The following is a 22,137-nucleotide window of genomic DNA, read 5'->3' on the forward strand; positions in this document are numbered from 1 at the left end:
ATAACAGATAAACCTCACTAAAGCCAGTTGTAACAGGGAACACTGTATAGTGGAGGAGGGAGGGAGACAGCTCTCTATATTTCCTGCACTTTCCCATCAACCTAAACCTGGAATCCCAACAAAAGGCTTAAGCAAGGTATCTAAAAGTTCAAGGCCAAATAAAAAAAGTTATATCAATGTAAACTAAATTGACACATCTTCTCTCCTAAAATGCAGGCACTAGATGATCTTTGTTCGAATGTTCTAAAGGAACAAAAGGGTAGCTGAGAAGTTGAAGGGTCCCCACCATAAATGTCAATTAAAGACTCTTACCCCTCCCTCCCTTCCAAAAAAGATCCCACAATGCACTCCGTTGGTGTATTTCAATGTTTTATTGATCTGGCAACTGCAAAATATACAAATTTCTCAAAGGCATCCCTTGTTTGAAAATGTAGCATAGCTTCATCCCAGGTCATTAATTCAGACAAATATATATACAGAAGTCAAAAAAAAAAAAATCACACACATAAGGCCCCCCTAAACCAATTAACAAATGAAACCCAATCTAGACAGCTTTCTATTGTTTAGGCTCCCTTATACATATTAAATAAATAAATAGCACATCTGCTATCAAAATAATAAAAAAATAAATTTCAAGTATTACAAATGAAAAGATCATTGGTGTGGTTCAGTTTTTCTACTCTCCCAAAGTGAAGAGCTTTGCCCATGATCAATGGAGAATGAGAAACTCACCCAAAAACATATGCAAAGTTAAAGACATTGGTCCCTGTTGTTTTGTTTGCGGAGATTGGGGAGGAAACCAATAGAAGCAAAAAGTTCGATGACTTAACTACATCAGACTCCTCAAGCCCTCAAAATCAGGTCAAACTGGCTTTCCAATGAAGCAGCATATTACCTTCTCCAAGATCTGACCTTAGTTTTGTGCTTTCTCCTCTTCCAGGACCTTTAACCAAACTGAAGTCCTGTGTTAGGCAAATCTTTCTTTATTCATGTATTGATTTTAGGTCACCACAAATGCAAGGGAAATATCCACTGTTATCCAGCCCCTACCTGTCTCAGACTGGAGAGTTTATGTTCAAAGAGTTGGCTCCAAAGAAAACAAGCAAGGAAGAGGCCAGAAAGTGGCAACTAATAAATGTAAAGCTACAGTCGGGCGATGATGGCTCAAGTGCCTGTAATCCTAACTACTCAGGAGACAGATCTGAGGAACATGGTTCGAAACCAGCCCAGGCAGCAAAGTCCATGAGAGAGACTCATCTCCAATTAGCCACCAGAAAGTCAGAAGTAGAGCTGTAGCTCAAGTGGCAGAGCATTAGCCTTGAGCCAAAGCTAAGGGCCAGTGCCCAGGCACTGAGTTCAAGCCTCAGTACCAACACACACACACACACACACACACACACACACACACACACACACACACACACACACACACACACACACACACACACACACACACACACACACACACACACACAGACTACCAGTGCCTCTGATCTCAGAATACAGCCAGCCGCACATTTCACGTGCATGTGCACACTCAGCAGTCTGCCAGGACTCACTGGACTGTCCATTCAAAGAGGGGTAGGGCTAGTGGGGAGAATTTGAATATTTAGTGTGGAAAACATACAACCTTTATTGCAGAGTATCTGAAGAATATTTCTGTGCCCCATCTAGTCCCATCTAGAGAAATGTATATTCTTAAACTCTTTCAAAACACAGAGCCAGATGCTGGTGGCTCATACCTGTAACCCTAGCTACCCAAGAGGCTCAGATCTAAGGACTGTGGTTTGAAGCCAGCCTAGGCAGGGAAGTCCATGAGATTCTTATCTCCAGATAACCACAATAGCCAGAAGTAGGCTGCAGCTCAGAGGTTCAGCATTAAGTAGAAAAGCTAAAGGACAGTGCCCAGGCCCTGAGTTCAAGCCCAGGGACCAGGACAAATAAAATAACTCATCTCTCCACTGCAAGCTTCATGTGTCTGTAACCCCTACTCCAACCCTCACCCCAGGATGCCAGACCTCACAAGCAGAAGGCATAAAGTGACTTTTGGCACCACATGAGATATCCTTAAAAGGGTCATTTGGGAAAACTGTATTGCTGAGTTTTCAATTTTTTTCTTTCCCTAAGTTTCTGACATTCCACCCCGCCACCTCCACCGCCCTGGAATTTGAGATGACAAAGGAGGAGGCACTGGCCAGCAGAAGCCATGGGTATTTCCATCCACGTGTCCCACAGACCATACTTTCAACCCCTGCTCCCCATGTTACAACACCAGGACAGCAAGGCAAAGGCGCTCCTCAGTCCTGAACACCCCACCACGGTGCTAGACACACAGCGGACACTTGACAGAAGCACAGGGGCAGCCCGCAGAGAATGTGTCCCCGGAGGGAGGCCTAACTTGGACCATCCTCTCCCTTCTGAGAAACATGAGAGGAGATCAGGTCTTCTCTGTGTCTTCTCACAGTTAAGTCTTGTGATGATTGGAAGGTTCCGGCTTCATCCCGCTCTGGGGCCTGCTCAGCTTCTCATATTCTAGCATCTAAGTTCCAAGTCAAGGTGTGACTTTCACATCACACTTCACACACACACACACACACACACACACACACTAATAATAATAATAATAATAATTAAAAAAGAAAGAAAAGAAAAAAGTGCAATGCGAACAGCTCCAGGAGAACAATTGGCTCAGGTGCTTCCAGATCCAGGTAGGAAAACCCAGGGACCCCTAGAGCTCCCTGGGAAAGGAGACCCCAATGATCACATCCACAGTTCTTCCTTCCACTCAGGTAGCCGGTCTGTCCTTAACTCAGGGCTGCAAAAAACGTGTGGGAGCTGGGCATGTACTGCTCAGTTGACGGGCAGTTCTCAGCTTTGCCGAGGGATCTCTCTCAGACAGAAGTCCCCAAGTCTCTTCTTCTCCAGGGACATTTCCCCAGTCCCAGAATGCATAAAAATAGCTAGGTAAAGGCTTCCTGACATCTCCTAGCCTTCGAACACTAAGACCCAGCCCTTATTCAGTTCCAAGATTGCCACCAGGTTGGCAATCACCATGGCTATAACCATGTCAGGACAGAATCACAGAAACAAAACAAAACTGCACAGCGGCACTCTGTGTCCCTTCTCCAGGCCTTCTGTCATCTACCCCCCCAAGCCTCATGGGAGGTAGCTGAAGGCCAGACATCCCTGGAAGCCCCAAGAGAGCAGAAGACAAGGAGGTCTGCCACTTGCCACAGGAAGCGGGGACCCCATGGCCTTCCGGTGTCTCCATCGTCACCGCTGGTGGGGGGCAAGAGGGGATGAGGGGATGCAGCAGACTCCCCTGCTCCCCTACCTCAACCCAGTCCAGAAAAGTCCTTGGCATCATTTGGTCTCAGGTAGACAGGAGGGCAGAAGCCAAGCAGCAGAAATGGAAATGGAATGGAACTGATGCATCGTCTTCAGGGTTTACTGGAAGCTCCATTGCTTTTCATGTTCTGTTCATAAGAGAGAAGGAGAGAAGAAAATCAGGACTGACTGCTGACAGTGTGTGTCACAAAGCCATGCCATGGAGACCGCTTTCCCACCTTCCACACCCCGAGACAACAGTTATCATGAGACAGATGAGAGGGTCCAGGTAGGCCTCAGAACGGGACAGAAAATACTGCAGGTCACGGTCACAGAAGAGGCTAGACACAGCCAGCAGCCTGCTTAGCACCAGCCGAAAGGAGGCAGGGAAGAAAGATAGGGAGACTGACATGAGACTTAGGATCCTCCGGGTCCTGTAGATCAGACAGAGAGAATGGAGGACCATGGGACACAGGTAGGAGACCTTACTCACACCTCCTTAAGTGACCCACCCCCCCCAACTGCCTCTGTACCCCACAGAGGGGCCCCTCCTCACCATGCCCAGACAGAGGGCAGGATGAGGACATCTCAAGTAGGACAGGCTTCTCTTGTGTAGCTCAGCTAACAAGAGAGCTTTACACTCAGCTCCTGGTGTCTGGAATCCAGTCACGGGAGAAGACGGGCACTGGGTGAGACAGTTGGAGCTGGTGGGGAACTCTGTCCTGGCCCTGAACTCAGGGGTCCTAACAGAAAGTCTCCCTTCTCAGCCACTGGGGTAAGAACCCCCTCTAAAAAATGTCCTTCATTCAGCTGGGGTCACATGATGGCCCTGAACTCTTTAGTCTATCCTTCAAAAATAGAGACACGATTTTTCTTAGTATTCCCTCTGATCTTTCCAGCAGCTCCTTCCACCTCAAGATGTTCTACAGAGGACAGGATCCTAGAGAGAGGATCCAGACAGTGGTATACAAAGAGCTGCCCTTACCCCCATAGAACTAAGGGTGCCCGCTGGAGACATCTCTAGAAAGGAAATTCTCAGAACCAGATGACCCCAGAGCCAACCACTCTCAGCTGGGTGGGACTCAGGAGCCCACGTGACCAAAGCCTTCAGTGAGAGGGTGGATCTCTGGCAGTGTCCTGGATCTTGCGTCTATAGAGCGCTAGCCAAGTTGTGGGTTGAGCAGGGACACGGGGAGAGTGAAGGCTACTACTAGCTCCAACACTGGACATCAAGAGGCCCATGGCCTCCAGTACCCATGTGGCATTAGCCAGGCAACAACAACAGAGGACAGCTACATGATGGTTAGGTCCATATCGTTCACTCACAGGGCCCCTGGTGCAGGACACATGGAGGCGGAACAGACAGAGGGAAAAGGACCTAATGACAATGATACCACTCGTAAACCCCTCCAGCACCAACACATAAGCCACATAATCCACAATGGCCAATCTGCACAAGACCAAAACGCCCTGTGGCTGAGATGCTATGACTGGGAGAGATGCAAGAAGGGACAGAGAGGGACATGCACTGGGTCGTTTACCTTTCCAAAGTTAGTAAGGAGAAAACTTTGAGAAAATGTGACAGACAGTTCGTCTTTCAAGCGTAGTGGGAAAGAGAAAAAACAAAACACAACAGGTTGGAAATGGGAAGTATATGTATACATCAGTAGTATTTTGTCTGTAGTATACATTTGTCATTTCAAAATAAAAGCTTCATCTTGAATGCCTACTGGACTTTCAGTCTCAAACAGTTAACACAGCCGGGGGGGCCCCAGCAGTGTCTGGGCCATTGTCATTCTCCAATTTGAGCAGAAAACCAAGATCACAGCCTCAGACCCCAGGGGCTTCCCTCCTTCCAAATCTCAGTGCTCCAGCTGCTCATGGATAGAAATCTCAAGCCCAGTGGCACGGAGCAAAGGGGACAAAAACACAGATTCAAACCCAAAGAGTCTGCTCATCAACTACTGAGTAACAGCAGCTACCATCCGCCAGGCCCCTCCAAGATGACAAATACTTTGCCAAGGGGGAGAGGAAAAGAAAAAAAAAAGGCTCAAAATCCCTTGCAGAGTTACTTTCTCCATTTTATAGATGAGTTCCAAATACAGTGGCCAGCAGTAAAACTGAGACACAAAGCTGGTTTGTTCTGAATTTCATAAACAATTTTGGCCATCAAAATTCCTAAAATCAAGACATTATTTATGATCCAACACAATGGCTCACACTCCTGGGCTGGTCTAGACCTTAACACCCCACAACAGAAACTGACCAGATTCTTTAGGAGGTACTTTTGTTAAATGGAAGGGATTCTGGCCAAAAGTACAGTCAGCTTTACCTTGGTGATGGACAAAGTCCAGAAGATAGGGGGATGAACCTGAATGGCCTGAATAGCAGAAACATTTGTTTCAGGCTCTAACATCCCAAATGATTTTCACACAAGAACCCCTGATCCCTAACCCTTGTGCTGGCGTGGTGGCTCCAAAGGGACAGCAGACATTGCACTGTGATGATGTCTTACTCTTTAAAGATGGAAGGTAATGCCCAGTATTAGGCCATGGGAAGCAGCTACAAATGAAGGTGCTGCTTACTGAAGCTGAGATGCCAGACATCAACTAAGGAGCTGGACATGTTCCTTAGGCTGCAAAGATCAGCAATCTGGGGACACACAAATGGGAAGACAATATCCGGGCTACTCTAAGAAGCTGGTAGAAAGGAAAAACCTCTCCTTTGAAAGCATGCTGCCCATGTGGCTCTACTGCCTACCAGCTAGTGGTTGTGGGCACTTTTAAGCAAGACAGGAACTGCCCTGCCAACCTCCTAGTGTTATTGAAGGACAAGAGATGTGAGGGTTGGGATAGTCCATTCTTCATGAGCTCTATGGTACCTCCATGAGCCAGGCATGATGCCAAACCATTCCTGCTTCCCCAAAATGCTCCCTACTCTTCAGCTCCTAAGTCTAACTTTCACCTCCCCAGTTTCTGCATCAGCTTACCAAGGTTAATTCATGCACACAAAAGGAATATTGAGGGAGATGGGACTGGAACAGTAAGGTGACATTTTTTAGGTGGTTGTTCCACAAAGGTCAAGGGTCCATCTGCAGTGGAGATCACCAGCACAGAAGACACACTGCATCATCTAGCTGGTAGCAGCCAGAGATAATACTGAACTAGAACTTTCTACAGAGAGCTCTGACTGAAGGAAGAGGTAACGTGATAGGTCTGATGTCCAAGCTGTACACAATGTTGACCAGGACTTACAGCTGACTAGGGTTCCATACAAGATCAACTGGATGCCCAAGTAGGGTTTCCATGTACAGTTCACCAAAGCTCCTGGAACATCTTGGAGAGGAGAGGTACTTCCTCATATATTTCTTTCATAGATTAGACTCTGGGTAAAATTTCCTTTTTGAATGAAAGGATGCTCTTCAGGGAAAAGATAAGACATAAAAAGTTCAAACCCAAAGCCATCCCAGACAGGAAAGCCTGTGAGACTCTCTAACTATAAAAAAAATAAAAAGAGCCAGAAGTGGAGCTATGTCTTAAGTGGTAGAGTGCTAGTTTTGAGCACAAAAACTCAAGGACAGTGCCCTAGGTACTGAGTTCAAGCCCCAAGACTAGCACAAAAAAAAAAAGAAAAATCAAAAACCCCAAACTTCAGACCTTACCACCCCAAGAGGGAAATTTTGGATATATACCAAGCCCCAGACCCCAAGCACTGCAGACATAACCTAGAACAGGGACTACAAAGAAGCATGTAGTGACCTCTACAGTGTGGGGACACCTGAACGAACATCGGTGGACCCACCACACCTTACATCCCGCACTAGAAAATTCCTGAATTCTCTTCTCTCCTTCCTCCCAAGTCCATCTCCTCCTCCTCCTTCTCCACAGAAAACCTCAGATGCTAAAAAAACAAAAAAAAAATTGTCCTATCCTCAATATTTTAACTGGCAAGAGGCTAAACTGGCCCAGCAAGCAAGAAAATGCAAGCAACAGAATCATTCAGAGAGAAATACTTACAGACAGGCTTTCCCTAGCAAAGGCTGCAGGAGAGAAAGTGGGGAAAGAGAAAAGTCAGTCAGGATACAGGATGCCACGTCCAGGGTGAACCCCAGCCTACCTCCCACGTGTGGTCCAGCCAACAGCTCCCGACATTTTCAGGACTCCTAACGGATTGTCCTGGCACAGTCAGGGCAACTCTGAACTGAGGGACAGGGCTGACCTTGCCATAGCTCCCCACATGGCCAAATCAATGGACCTCTGTGCCCACCATGGCCCTTTCCTCACGTATCAAACCCCGTAATGCACCTGTAGAATGGCCTAGAGATGGTACTTCAGTATTGCTCAGTTTTCAATCTTAAACTCTCAGATTAGGGAATATTTATTAGAGTTCTCCCAGCAAAGGACACTGAAGAACAGGGAGGTGAAATGAGGAAAAGTAACCTGCATTTTCTCGGGGAAAAAAAAAAAGTGGGGGGGGGGGGGAGAGCAGGGGACAGGAAGAGTACGAATTCAAGGCCAGGTTAGACTATACAGTAAGACCTGGTCTCAGAAGATTTTGAAAACTCCTACACTTGTGCTACAGGTGGATCTATTACTGAAGCCAGATTCCTAACTAATAATGGCTGAGGGCTCACTGGATACAGCCTTATTATTGCAAGTGTGATTGCCATTCCTTGGATGCAAAAACTGAGGCCTGGGGAAGTTAAATGACCTACAGGGGCCTTATTGCTCTCCCCATAGCACATTCCAGATGCCAGGAGGTGAAAGAACCACCAGGAAAGACCCAAAGAGTTGGTGGGTGGGTTGTAGATCAATGCCCCTAAAGGTGAGTTGATATCAAGCTCGTGAACAAATCCAATCTGGAATTCAGCCTACATTGATTTGTAAGGGGCCACACATGGAAGTACCAGTAGGCTAGACTCTTGGGTAGCACCTGAATCGGAACTCAGAGATTTCTTTCTATATCTCACGTACTTGCAAAGGTTTGGGGCCAAAAGCAAACCTTCATATTAAGCCCAGGTACAAAAATCTTCTAGCTTTTGATCCTGAGCTAGGAAAACAAGTGAAATCTGGTTGGCTTGCTTTCTTCTGGTTCTTACTACCTGCTGAAATAGGTGTTACAAACAAAAGGCTCCTTCTGGTCATCCAGCCTGAGAGCTGGTCTGCATACTTCTACAAATGCCAAGGTGGCTCATCACTGTGAAAACCCAGCCTTTCTGCAGTGGGGGATGACTATAAGAGAGCACTGAGCTGTGGGCTACAACAGAAAATTGTATCCAAGGTCCACAGAGATGGATGAAGGCTCTTGGACTGAGGATTGCTATGGACTTTTAGAAATCTCTAGTCATAAATGAGAACAAGAAGCCAGGTGCTATGAGGGCTCATTCCGGTAATCCTACCTATTCAGGTGGCTGAGATCTAAGGATCACAGTTCAAAGCTAGTCTAGGCAGGAAAGTCTGAGGCTCATATCTCCAATTAGCCACCAGAAAACCAGAAGCGGCGCTGTGGTTCCAAGTGGTAGAGTGCTAGCCTTGAGAAAAAGAGCTCAGGGACAATATTCAGGCCTTGAGTTCAAGTCCCACAATGAACGAGAAAGAAAAGTGAACCAGATTCAGGCATTTTACTGTTTGTTTTCTGCTCTATCTGGTTCTGCCCAGTAAACACCACCACCTTAGATAGGGTACCCAGACAGTCACAATCATTGTCAGTAAGGAAAGATAGATAGGGTTTTTCTTTATCCCTCCCCAAAATTTGTGCGCACACACACACACACACACACACACACACACACATGCACATACCACCTACACCACACAATACAGAACACACTTACATACCCACTCATGCCTACACAGCACACAGGCTCTCACCCCTCCCCGCCCCCCACTTCAAGGCAGGAAGAAGAGGGGAGTCACTGACTTGTCCGGGCAGCTGCGTGGGTACCTCCGGGGGCAGGCAGCTGGGCAGGGCAGCAGAAGTGGAAGCCACATGCTCCTCAAAGCTGTTGATGCGAGGTTTTTTGGTGGGTTCGGGACTGGCTAGTGGGGTGACACTATTGCGTCTCATGAGCGGGTTAGGTCCCTTCTTTGCATCCTAAGCAAGACAAAGACAAAAGAGAGAAGGCGACAGTTACAAGGAATGGGGAGGAAGGGAGAGGAAGGGAGCTAAGCCAACACACACACACACAATTCACCTGCTTGTGGGATTTAGGGGTACAACCAGACAGCCCAAGACGAGTGAGCAGAGAACCCTGCCATGTGTACTGTCTCTCAGGTGGTGTCAGGGTGATCCCTTCCTGTGTTCTTCCCTCAGATCATTGCTAAGGTGCCCACACAGGCGTGGGTAAAGCCAGGGGGGAAATTACTGCAGCTAACCAAGTCAGAGAAAAAGGACCCTGCCTGTCCTAATAAGCCCCTCACCCTGACTGAGCATGGTCTACAGAGCGGACAACTGAGCCAGGAGACAAGCAATATGGAAAAATCCACTGCCGATGGATCTGGCAACCAGGAGCAAACACCAACATCTATCAGAGGACACCATGACAGGTCCCAGAGCTCCCCACAGAGCAGGGCATAGGACATCCGATATGCCCAGTGCTCCACAAACAAGCATTCGAGGCCAGGGCTGTCCTCTTCAGCTTAGGCAAGCACAGTGTCTTTGGATCCCTCATTCCAGAGAGGGGAGCTAGAGACACAGCAAGGAATGCTTCCACCGGGTCCAGAGTGGCAGATAACTGGCTGGCATCTCATGCACTCTTTCTGTGTTGTGGTAGATTTTGTGTTGGTTTTTGTTTTGCTGTGTTTTTCCCTGAGGGTCTCTCTATAAAATCCAGACTGACCTCAACCTGGAAATCCTGCTGCCCACCAATGTACAGACCACTCCCAGCCTCGTGTGCTCGCACAGCCCAGAGTCCATGGCTAAGTTCCGTGGAAATACAGAAATCACCTGTGTTTCAGACTCCATCAACAGAAAGCCATGCTCAGCCTAAGAGGAAGGCCTACCTATACTGGCAAAGGGTTGCATTTGGAGCAACAGCCTGCATGGAGCAAATTCAAACTCACTTGTACACTGCACACCTGGACAGAAAAAGGATCTGCTCTGTAGAGGATTCATGGAACCAACCCACCCCAGATCCCAGCCCTCCCTGAGGTGAAAAACAAGACAGCCAGGCATCGGGGTCCCTGAGCATCATCCCATTGGCCTTTCATCATGTCTCCCCGCCTCCAGCCCTGCTGCCTTTCTCAATGCTATCAAACTCTTGTTAATTCTGACTTAACCACAGGCAGACGACTGGCCTATCCTGTTGGAACCAGGCTTCTGGAACTTTCCTGAAAGCACAGTTGTAGGGATCTGAAGAAACAATAGTTCCTGGGTTTGGGCTATGTTTAAAAGAGGAGGCTTTAGAAGGAAACACTGGGAAACAGCCAGGGAAAAGGTGACATTGTCCAAAAAGAAATGTGCTGTTTACCTGATTTATGTAACTGTAACCTCTCTGTACATCATCTTTATAATAACAGTAATAAAATTTTTAAAAAGCCAGGCACAGGTGGCTCATGCCTGTCATCCTAGCTACTCAGGAAGCTGAGATCTGAGAATCACAGTTTGAAGCCAGCCTGGACAAGAAAGTCCATGAGACTCTTATTTCCAATTAACCACCAGAAAACCAGAAGTGGCGCTGTGGCTCAAAGTGGCAGAGCGCTAGCCTTGAGTAAAAAAGCTCAGGGTCAGTGCCTAGGTCCTGAGTTCAAGCCCCACAACGGACAAAAAAAAAAAAAAAAAAGAAGAGCATGTCACTCCCTCTTTACAGTACTCACTTTACTAGTCAGGTGGAGATGTAGAAAGCATACAAAGACGGGAAAAGGATAAATAGATCCTGTGAAGAAGCCACAGGAAAGACAGGGCAGGAACACAGAGGGACTGACCGAGGCAGGCAGCCGGCCAGACCTAGTACAGACAAGGTACTGAGCAAGAACCTAGGCATGGAGCACCCTGAGGACCCTATCACCTCCTGGTATGATGAAGGCCAGGCTAGGGAGAGGGCCAGACTCACCTCTGACCTCTCTCGGTGTGTGCTCACTGACTCCACATTCAGGTAAATGGATTCCACACGGCAACCTGAGCACGAAGACAGAGGAAGATGACTTTTGTTCAAGGGACCACCCCACCTACAACATCCCACCCACGGGAAGACACAGGCACTCGGGGCAGGGCTTGGCAAAGGCTGTGACTCACCGTAAGCAACAGGTGTCAGTTTCAGGACGGTGTGAAGAGGACATTTCAGGTAGGGCATCTCTTCTGGAGAGAGACATAGGGTCCACAATTAGATATGAGGCTGGAGGCAGGGAGAGGGAGAAGGATATCCTCTGGCCCACCGTGAGTTTCTGCCCTATAGGGACCCCAAAGGCTGAGCCCACACAGGAGTATTGGCCCTTCCTGCAGGCGCCCTTGATAAAGACACCTAGCCAAAAGAACATAGTTTCAAAAAAAAACTACTGAGGGCTGGGAAGGTGGCTCAGTGGTAGAGCGTTTGCCTTGCATGCATGAAGCGCTGGGTTCGATTCCTCAGCACCATATAAGAAAAAAGAAAAAAGCTGGAAGTGGCACTGTGGCTCAATTGGTAGAGCGCTAGCCTTGAGCTGAAGAGTTGAGGGACAGCGCCCAGGCCCAGAGTTCAGGCCCCACGACCGGACCCAAAAACAAAAAACAAAAAAACTACTGGGCTTGGTGTTCACACTTACAATCCCAGCACTGTGTAGTCAGAGAAAGAGTATGTCTAGTTCAAGGCTAGACTGGGATTCATAGGAAATTCCAGATCGGCCTGAGCTGTCTAGGGAGAGAATGAGCCTGTCTCAAAAACCAAAACTAACAAAACCAAAGCAAACAACTCATAAGGTGGATTAAAAGTTGTTGATTTTGTTCTGTGACATTTTAAGTCGTTTTCCACACAATTTTAGGTGTGTCTTGGGATTCAACTGCAGCTGGGCAGACATGAAGATGGTATTTTGATGGTTTCATTGGTTTCCTGAGCTATGTGTTCCTCGGAAGGGGGCCGAGAAGGATGGCCTTCGATACCCAGCCTAGAGGCCCTTAGATGAGTAGTGGCTGAACCGTGATGTCATGAAGCCCACAAGGGCCCTAAGAGCCAGTACGAAAGCGCTAGAGGAGAGAGACCCCTGCAGAAGGCTGTGGGTCGGACCCCAGGCCCGCTTGCTCTAACATTCCGATGGGTAAGCAGGGTAAACAACGACCCAACACTCAGGCCACTTTCCTGCCTCCCTCCCAAAGCACGGCCTGCCTGTGGTACCTGCGCTCTTATCCAGGAAGTAGGCTAGCAGGCAGCGCAGGACAGCCTGGTGGCAGATGACTAGCACATTCTCCTGGCGCTCCAGCTCCATGATCACGGGCTCCAGGCGCTGGACCAGGTCCTGGTAGGACTTAACACAGAGGGATAAGGGGCCATGTTGGAAGAGAAAGCACTTGGGGAAGAGCCAGTGTCATTCCCTCCCTACTACTAGCCTTCCATCATCACAGACCAGACAGCTCCATTCATCCTCCCATCCATTCATCCACCAACCCATCCCTGGACATTTGGTGAGATCATCCTGAGGGGACATAAGCCTGCTGGGTCTGTCTGTCTGTCTGTCTATCTCTATCTCATCTCCTTCCTACCGTTTCCTAACTGGTAAGGGATGGCAGAAGTTGGGAAGGGACAAGTCTACAGTGGAATGTTACTCAGCCATCAAAAGGAAGGAAGTCCTAACACACCACTACAACATGGAGGAACTTCAAAAGCTTTATGGTGAGTGAAAAAAGCCGAGCACCAAAGTCCATATATTTAGTATGATTCCATTTCCAGGGTTGGCAGCTCCATAGAAGCAGAAAAGAGATTCCTGGTTACCAGGGGAAAGGAAAGCAGAGGGACCGTCTCTTAACAAGGCTGAGGTCTCCTTGTGGTGAGAGGAAGGTTCTAGTTAGTGGTGATGGTAGCCTGGCACTGTGAGTACAGAAGGCTCAAGACAGAATTTATAACATGTAGGAGAATATGTGTAGGTCGTATGCAAATACCATCTTATATAAAGGACTTGAGTATCTACATATATACGATGGTACTGGAGCCAATCCTCTGAGGACACTAAGAAACAACTGTATCTTAAAAGTTACTGACTTGAAAATCGAATGCTGGTAGCTCACGCCTGTAATCCTAGCCATTCAGGAGTCTGAGATCTGAGGATCGCAGTTGAAAGCCAGACCAGGCTGGAAAGTCTGTGAGACCCATATCTCCAATTAATCACCAGAAAACTGGAAGTAGTGCTGTGGCTCAAAGTGGTAGAGCGCTAGCCTTGAGCAAAAGAGCTTAAGGCCTGCACAGTCTAACACCTTGCAAAACAGACTCAACATCTCATTTCTTCAAGCTTCTCCCACTATGGACTATCAGCTATACTTCTTAAAACTATTAAGTAGAGTCTTTGGTTTGTTTGATATGCAACTCAGTGTAGTTTTGCTATCTTCATGTCCTGGTCCAATCCAAGAAGGAAGGAAGGGAGAAGGGGAGGGGAGGGGAGGAGAAGAGAGGGGAGGGGAGGGGAGGGAAATCCAGAATCATATATTTCCAAATGGTTAAAATAATGAAGTCTATGTTACATAAACTTTATGCCAGTTTTTTTTTAACTGTAAGAAGGGGTAGGTTGTCACTTTCAAAAAATAAAATGCATAAAAAGAAATGTTTTTGGAGAGATCAGCACAGCCCCTATTCACGCTGGCCCTCCACCACCCTCCCTTCTCTCCTAAACCGGTCCCAGTGAGGCAAGTGTGGGACCAGAGGAGGGACAGGCTGCTGGCCCAGCAGGGACTGAGAGCTGACAAATGGTCAGAGGGCATGAGCAGGAAGGACGCCCACCGGGTGTTAACGCACCCACCTGGCCTGCCTCCCGGAGCCCTGCATGACTTGGCACACCCCATTCTCATTCAGAGCAGCCGCGTGCTCAGCCACACTGGGAGATGTGCACCCCAAATGGAAATGTCCTCCCACACCAGTGCCCACTCCGGCCCTAACACAAGACAGGCAAGGCCACATCCTCACAAGGGGCCTGTCCACCACTGCAACTGCAACCTCTGGGGGTGGGGGTGGGGGTGGGGGTGGGGAGGAGGGGGAACCTTGTCTGAAGTGAGTCCACCTCCCTCATTCCCTCATCTTAGCCTCTTTCCTGGAGAGATGCATGCATACCACTCGCTTTTGCTTATGAGAAAAACACACCCACATACACGGCTCCATTCAGGACAGCTCATGTTCAAGGCTGCAGTGGGAGGAATGAGCTACAGAATACAAGGTTCCTGGAAGGGGTTATCCAGCCAGCTGGTCATGGGGCGGGGGGAGGATCCCCTTAGACCTCCAAAGCTCTCAAGTGAATCATACACATAGCACACACCCCTGATTATTATCTGTGGAATACAAGAAGACTTGCAAGACGGTGACCCCCTGCTCACCTCGCCCGTGGGGTAGCGGTAGTAGTATTTGTCTTGCTCGCGCAGCGCATACTCCTCAGGATAGGTGTCTCTGATCTCCTCATAGGTCAGCTCCTCACACACGCCCTAGCAGAGAACAGCAGCATTCAACCCAGGGCATTGCACCCACAGGGGCAGCCAGAATGCAGGGATATGATTTCAGCAGATCCACCAGACAATGCCCCACTCCCAGTCCAGCCCCCTCCACAGCCCTGAGACTCACAGCATCGATTTCATTCAGCGCCTTCCACTGCTCGTAGGGGAGCCGCAGGGCCTCGGCTGTCTGGATGGTGCTCTTCAGCTGGCTGGTCCACACACGGAGGTCCTTCAGGTTCTGCTCCTCCACAAACTTGCTCAGGGCACTGGCAAACTGTTCAGGGGACACAGGGCTCACTGATTCGGGGATACTTCATCTCCCAGAGGCATTGGGGGAGCGGGACAGGGGGCAGGGAGCAGGGAAGTGCCCCAAAGCATATTAAACTGGTGCCAGGAAATTGGGCGCTAGAGGCTCACGCCTGTAATCCCAGCTACTCAGGAGGCTGAGAGCTGAAGATCATGGTTCCAAGCCAGTCCAGGCAGGAAAGTCTGTGAGACTCATCTCTAATGAACCACCAAAAAGGTGGAAATGAAGCTTTGGTTCAAATGATAATGTACCAGCCTAGAGTAAAAAAAGCTAAGGGACAGCACCAAAGCACTGAGTTCAAGTCCTAATACTGGAGCATATGTGTGCACGCCTGTGTGTGTGTGTGTGCACGCACACACACACACACAAGCTGGGCACCGGTGGTTCACACCTATAACCCAAGTTACTCAGGAGGCTGAGATCTGAGGATTGCAGTTCAAAGCCAGCCTGGGCAGGAAAGTCTGTGAGACTCTTAAACTATTCACTCCCCTACTAATGGGAGCTGGCCTCCTGCGAGGCTCCATGAGTCAGTCCAACAACCACCTGCCATCTGCTTCTATCTATATCTACCTTCTTGCCTCTGCTGGACAGGCCTGAGTCACCCCCGATCTTGCCCTGGAGGTTGAACTCGTTCTCGCCGTGCCGACACAGGTAGATGGTGCGGGGCTGCACGTGGATGTTCATCAGGTAGTACACGATGCGGCTCTGGATGTGGTCCTGAACTCTGTTCACCAGGAATCTGCGGCCAACGTCTATCACTTTGATCAGTGACAGGTCCCTGTAGAGAAACACCATTGAGGACCACGGGACCAGCCTGCCCTACCAGCACAGCCAGCCCCAGGCCTGGCCAGCTTCCAGAAGACTCCAACCCTGAGAGACCAGCAGTGTTGAACTGGACATATGACCCCAGGATACAAACCAAGAAGTCAGGGAATAAAATAAATGCAAAACCATCTCCATAATACATCTTAGTCAAGAGGAGAACTGATCTCTCAGGTGAAGGAGAAAAAAGAAAGAGAATAGAAAAGAAAATGAAGTGTCAGAAGGCAATAGTGATACTGGATTCAACAGTAAGTTTACAAGATTTGTATTGACATGGGTTTGTTCAGTCAAGGTTTTTGGTGTGGCTTGTTTGTTTGTTTGTTGAGGCAGGGTATATAGTTCTGGCTGCCCTGGATCTCTTGATCCTCCTGCTTCACTGTCCCAAGTACTGAGATTACACATGCAATACCATGCCCAACTTAGACAATTCTGAGACTGAGTCTATTTGCTTCATGCATCCTAGGCAAGGATTCTCTGCCACTTAAGTCATGCCAAGTTCTTTTGTTCCTATTTCTTGTTTTTTGAGATAGGTTCTAACTGTGCCCAGACCACCTGGAACTCTAGAACCTCTGGCCTTAAGCTTCCCAAGTGCTGAGTTATAGGTATGCAATGCCAAGTCCAGCTTCAAGGACGTTTTTATGAATGCCTTTAAAAAAAAAGTAATACCTTTTTTAATGAGTATATGGACATATCTGAGGGTAAGTGCTTTTGCAGGAAAAAAAAAGTCCTAAGAATCCTTCATTGAGAGAGGCTCACCAATGAGAATTACCTGTCACATTTATCAGGGTCAAGGGGCTGGTAGCTGGCTTCATAGCAATTGATTCTCTTCATGAAGTCGTCCATGGCTTCTGCCGAATTGCAGTCTTTGTAATCCGGGCTGGAGATTTTAACTTCCTATAACATCACAAAGAAGCAGCTGATGAATCAGGCTGGAAGGCTTTCTGCTTAGATTAAGCAGGATTTGGAGCTTTCAAAAGGGGAAAGCCCAGAAAGGCTCAGAATAAAGATTATACTACCCAGCATTTAAGAGGAAAGAAAAGAAAAGAAACTGGGGGTTGACACAAAACCCCATGATGACATGGAGAGGGCATCTAGGAGAGACAACCTACAAGGAAGTCATAATGAACAGCTCTGAACTATCAACTCAGCGTCAGTCCAGTAGTGGATTCACCACCAGACAGACTGGGCTGGGCCCTACATAAGTAGTTCCTAAATATACTCATTACCTTGCTCATGTAATTGTAAACCCTCTGTACAGTATTTTCACAATTAAAAAAAAAAACTTATTAATTAAAAAAAAAGAAAAAAGTAGTTCCTACAGTGTTCCTCATACTAAGAGCAGGTCTCTGGTGATAAAAAGCACATTAGTGGATGAGAGATACTCTTGACTTTGACTGGACTCATCTCCTTCTGTGGAGACAGAGGAACACTCACTCATGGCCGGTCTATAATTACAGCTGCTCTGACAAGACCCCAGCTTTTCAAGGGCTGCCCTTCAGGGCAGAGACATCAGTAACCTTGTAGTTCTTAAAGGAACTCAGAATTTTCCATTGCTTGTGCTTCTTTTTAATCTCTGGGACTTGGAAGTGTAAGGAGACACTCTTCAAAGATCTAAGTCCACAGGGAGTTCTTGTTTCATAAGTACAGAGCTTCAGAAGAGGGAATGAAAAGGCCCAGGGATAGATGGCAAGAATGGCTGCCCAACTATTTGAATGGCGCTTAATAATGCCATATTACACACACTTAGAACTGGTTATAATTGAGCTGGACCTAGGGGGTTCACACCTGCAATCCTAACAACTCAGGAGGTAGAAATCTGAGGATCATAGTTCAAAGCCAGCCCAAACAGGAAAGTCAGGGAGACTTTTATCTCCAATTAACCACCAAAAAAGCTAGAAGTGGAGCTGTGGCTCAAAGTGGCAGAATGCTAGCCCTGAGCCAAATAGCTCTGGGACAGTACCCAGGTCCTAGGACCAACATACACACATATACACAAAGTATGTCTATTTTGCAATAAAAATATCTATCCAGCCAGGGGTGATGACAAATTCCTGGACATCACCACAAAATTGCTCTGAGGCTTAATGGGGGAAAGAGTTTTCTAAACACAGAGGATCAGGACAAATGGTAAGCTGTGTTCATGGACAAGCTAACAGATAAACTCCTAGCTAAGCACATTGGGAGCTACTCACTGGGGAAAAAAATGATTTCACAGCTGCTATGCGCTTCGTTACCAAATAGACCGAGGAAAATGAAACTGAAAGATGCCAGCAGAGTCCTTTGTGCAGCTCAGAGTACCTCCCTTTCCTTTGGCATTGAGACTCTTCCTTTGGACCCACTGCAGGTGATTCAACTGATTTCCCTCACCCCAAATAGTCTTTCCTGAAATATGAACTCATTTCTTAGAAATGCTCATAGACATTTCTAAACTGCCTCGGAGAGATGAACCAACACACCCTGAGCATTTGTATACAGCAAATGCACAGGATCCCCTACTTTTCTTTAGGCAGATGTCCTATTCTGATATGTTTAAACTGGGCAGAAAAACTGATCTTGAACATGAGAAAGAGATCTATGATAAAGGCTTCATAGCAATCATTTCTATTTATGATCTCTTGCCATCAAACGACAAAATAAACGAACTTAATCCAATTATGCTGCCAATTACTCTGGATTTATCCAAGCTAGCTCCCCTTGAAATGGTGAAATCAAGGTGCATGGTACATTGCAGGTTCAGCAAAGAGTAATCTGCAGAGTAACTGTAACTATGACCCTTCTCCCTAAACTTGGAAGGTCTTCCTTCAGCATTCTGAGTTCTCAAAGCTTTTGATTACACATGCGTATTCCTACCCATCTGCAATCTCGATGGCTCACTGTCTCCTGTCCCAGACCCCAGCTGCCTTGCTCCCACCACCTACTCAAATTCCCCCAGTCTCCTCATTTCACCATGTCCTAGGTAAGACTGTGTACGTCTGTCTGTCCTCAAAGACCCCAGACAGAGCCTAGATGTAACTTCCACGCAGGTCGGGGTCACAGACCATGCTTCTGAGTTCCTGCTCTTGTGCATTCTTAGCACAACCATGAGGTGGGAGGTGCAGCTCATTCTAAAGGTTCGGTTTCTGTTCAAGGGCTGACCTAGTTTCTTTATGGGGGGGCTGGCCTGAGTTCCTACTTTTTGTAGAATTGCAAAGTCCTTGCCATGTAAGCTCCACCCAAGCAAGGCATCCTGGCGGCTTACCATGATGTTGGAAGCAACCACTGTAGGGTCGTCACACACGGATTCAATGAAAAATGCCTAGTGGGGGGGGGGGGGCAAGAAGAAAATGTTAGGAAAGAACAAATTATCACACAAGGTCAGCGTCAGCACCACATCACCATCCCATACCGGATGACCTCAAAGTCATCCTGGAACCACCACATCCTCCACCCTTCCCGCAGACAAATAAGTCCACAATCCCCAGCCCGATTTTCAGGGAGCAGAACTCAGACAGCCAGGACAGGCAAAGGACCCTGCGGGGATGAGGGAGCCCACTAATGGGCTGAAGGCAGTTCTTCCTGTAGGGGTCGCTGGAATGACATGCCACGTGAGCTCACCTTGAAGTCATTCTCTTTGGCAAAATGCAGGATCATGTGCCTTCTTTCTCTCGTTGTATTAGTAGCGTCAAAAACCTGATGGGGAAGCAAGAGGGGTCAGGAAGAGGAATCTACATGTGAATGAGATGACAGTGTTAACCAAAACTGCCCAACCTGTCACGCCTGCCATTGCCAGGAATAACCACAGAAGAGATGATCTCCCAGAAGTGAGGGTGGTACCCTACCCACCACAGCCTCCAGGGACATGCTCCCAGAAGCTCCGCCCCCTCCCCCACTTCCCCCACAGCTCCTAGGCTTGGAAGGGAAAGGGTTGGAAAAGCGAATCGGCCAGCAGTAATATCCAGAGGGGGGGGCAATGGGGAAGGGCCACAGTGACTGGTTGGCAGCAACCCAGGTCCTGCCTACCTTGGAGGTGATGTCCAGCTGCCCACTGAGAAGGTGGGTGACAGAGGACACTGTGGCTAAGTCACTGAATCCACTAAGTCACTAGCTGCCCTAGCTACCAGCTTCCCACAACCCTCAAAGCCAAAGGTGCTTGTGTATCATCCCTGCAAATGGCTCTGGGCATGGCTTCAGGCCAGGGAGGACAGAGCCCTACCCGTTTAGCCACGCCCACCCCCAGACTTACTGCAATCTGTCCCCCTTCCTTCGTCAGGTAACTCTTGACATCTCTCAGGGCAGCTAAGGCACACTGCCTGCAAGACAAGAGAAGCCACGTGTCAGAGCATCTGCTGCGACAGCTGGAGTAACCCCCTCACCTGTCCCAACACAGGCCCTGCCGGCTCTGAGCCAGATCTTCCCAGGCTTCCAATCCAAGGTCCCAGGAGCCCTTGGGAGGTACACTGCAATCTTTCCTCTGGGAGCTTTTGAAAAAGCAGGGTTGGAGCCCACCTGGTCCACAAGGACCAGCCCTGGGGTGGGGCTGGCATCAAAGGGATCTTGATGAGGTCTCCACTTTTCTACTGTGCCATCAGAGCAAAATGCCACCACACAAGGGTTTCCCCACCACCTCCAGTTTAACCAGAGATCGTGTCCCAACACAAACAGATGATTCACAATGAAAAGGACTTTGTTCACTCCCGGGAAGTAGCGGCTTTGGATCTAACTGGCCTCAGCTCAGTTAAACTATCTGGGAGCAGATCAAAGCTGAGCGTCTCACAGACATCTGCCCTGACACGGGACAGCTCTGATGGCCACCAGGGGAGAGCCAGACCACAGGCTGGCTTTCTCTTCCTCATACTGAATCTGGCTTAAAAACAAAGGAAAACTCAAAAAAAAAAAAAAAGAACTTGTGTCTGCAAAGCAGCTCATATCTTACTTTCGGACTCTCATGGCTTCTTCATTGTCAGGGCGGAAGAAGTTATAGGAGCTGTACTGCTTCACAGCCTCACGCCGGTACTCTCCCACGTTAAACACTGGAGGGGACGACAAGGACAGCCCTGGATGAGCCAGTGGGAAGAAGGGAAAACCCACCACCAACACTACTCCAAATAGAATGACAACCTGACACGGAAAGCAGAGCGGGGCATTCACAGTCCAGACTTACCATCTCCTTCCTGCAGGCAGCCAGAGAGGAAGCAGCCCCGCGCCTCCCTGACCACACTATGGCGCCCAGCACTACCTGCTTTTCCTGAGCCTGCCCTACAGCCCAGCCTCCAAACCCAGTAATCTACTACTGGGCCAAGACTGAGATAGTGAAAAAAGGGAGAGCTGTAGGTCTGGTTAAAAAAAAAAAACAAGTACAGTGATCTTTTTGCCTGTGGTATCTATAAGTGAGTGAGTCTCAGACCAAGGAAATGAACTTGATAGAAGGGGCTGAGGAGTAGCTCAGCATGTGCAAGGCGCTAGCTTCAATCCTAACACTCCCTCCCTTCCATAGAAGAAGTTGCTGAGAACTGCGGGAAAGATAGCAAATATAAAAAAACTAATCTCTGTATGCCAGGTGCTGGTGAATCATACCTATAATCCTAGCTACTTAGGAAGCTGAGATCTGAGGCTCATGGTTCAAAGCTAGTCCCAAAAGATGAATCCAAGAGACTCTTACTTCCAATTAAGCCAGCAGAAAAGCCAGGAGTGGAGGTGTGGCTCAAGTGGTAGAACACCAGCCTTGAGCCAAAAAGCTCAACAAGAGCATGAGGCCCTGAGTTTGAGCCCCAGTCCCAGCACAAAGACAATCAAACAAAAAACTTACTAGTCCCTATCCTCATTTCTTGTTTACTTGGGCAAAGTAGGCAGAGATACAGCAACAGAAGAGCAGCATGGAGCACTTGAGGACCAGCAGGAAAAGCAATGTTACCTCTAAATACAAAGGGAATTTCAAGGATAAGAGCTGCAGAGAATGAGGTGATGGGAGGAAGCGCCATGGAGCAGGTGGAACCTGGGTCAGGCAGGACTTAGGGGAGTGGGAAAGAGAGGATTGGTCAATGAGACCAAACCCAACAGGAAAAAAAGGGCGTAGACACAGCTGGATTGGGAACACAGCTGGAATG

General features: G+C 48.2%; 1 protein-coding gene across 4 annotated transcripts in view; it reads right to left on the reverse strand.

Moving 5' to 3' along the window:
- Nucleotides 1-2,655: 2,655 nt before the first annotated feature.
- Pfkfb3 (6-phosphofructo-2-kinase/fructose-2,6-biphosphatase 3) overlaps nucleotides 2,656-22,137 on the reverse strand; it is a 68,643-nt gene continuing 49,161 nt past the window's right edge. For 2 of the 4 annotated variants that reach the window (XM_042686061.1, XM_042686059.1), the window contains exons 3-15: nucleotides 20,967-21,063; nucleotides 20,277-20,343; nucleotides 19,649-19,723; nucleotides 19,293-19,349; nucleotides 16,824-16,948; nucleotides 15,803-16,010; nucleotides 15,053-15,199; nucleotides 14,812-14,916; nucleotides 12,632-12,761; nucleotides 11,560-11,622; nucleotides 11,378-11,442; nucleotides 9,247-9,420; nucleotides 2,656-3,476 (exon numbers count right to left, since the gene is read on the reverse strand). In XM_042686061.1, coding sequence (XP_042541995.1) covers nucleotides 3,441-3,476; nucleotides 9,247-9,420; nucleotides 11,378-11,442; nucleotides 11,560-11,622; nucleotides 12,632-12,761; nucleotides 14,812-14,916; nucleotides 15,053-15,199; nucleotides 15,803-16,010; nucleotides 16,824-16,948; nucleotides 19,293-19,349; nucleotides 19,649-19,723; nucleotides 20,277-20,343; nucleotides 20,967-21,063 — 1,349 coding nt within the window. In that variant the 3' untranslated portion in view covers nucleotides 2,656-3,440. Of the gene's footprint in view, nucleotides 3,477-7,343; nucleotides 7,367-9,246; nucleotides 9,421-11,377; nucleotides 11,443-11,559; nucleotides 11,623-12,631; nucleotides 12,762-14,811; nucleotides 14,917-15,052; nucleotides 15,200-15,802; nucleotides 16,011-16,823; nucleotides 16,949-19,292; nucleotides 19,350-19,648; nucleotides 19,724-20,276; nucleotides 20,344-20,966; nucleotides 21,064-22,137 lie in introns of all 4 variants that reach the window. The other 2 variants (XM_042686060.1, XM_042686062.1) reach the window with 2 other exon arrangements.

Source organism: Dipodomys spectabilis, unplaced genomic scaffold, assembly GCF_019054845.1.
Source record: "Dipodomys spectabilis isolate Male_0828 unplaced genomic scaffold, ASM1905484v1 ptg000096l, whole genome shotgun sequence".
Taxonomy (NCBI): domain Eukaryota; kingdom Metazoa; phylum Chordata; class Mammalia; order Rodentia; family Heteromyidae; genus Dipodomys; species Dipodomys spectabilis.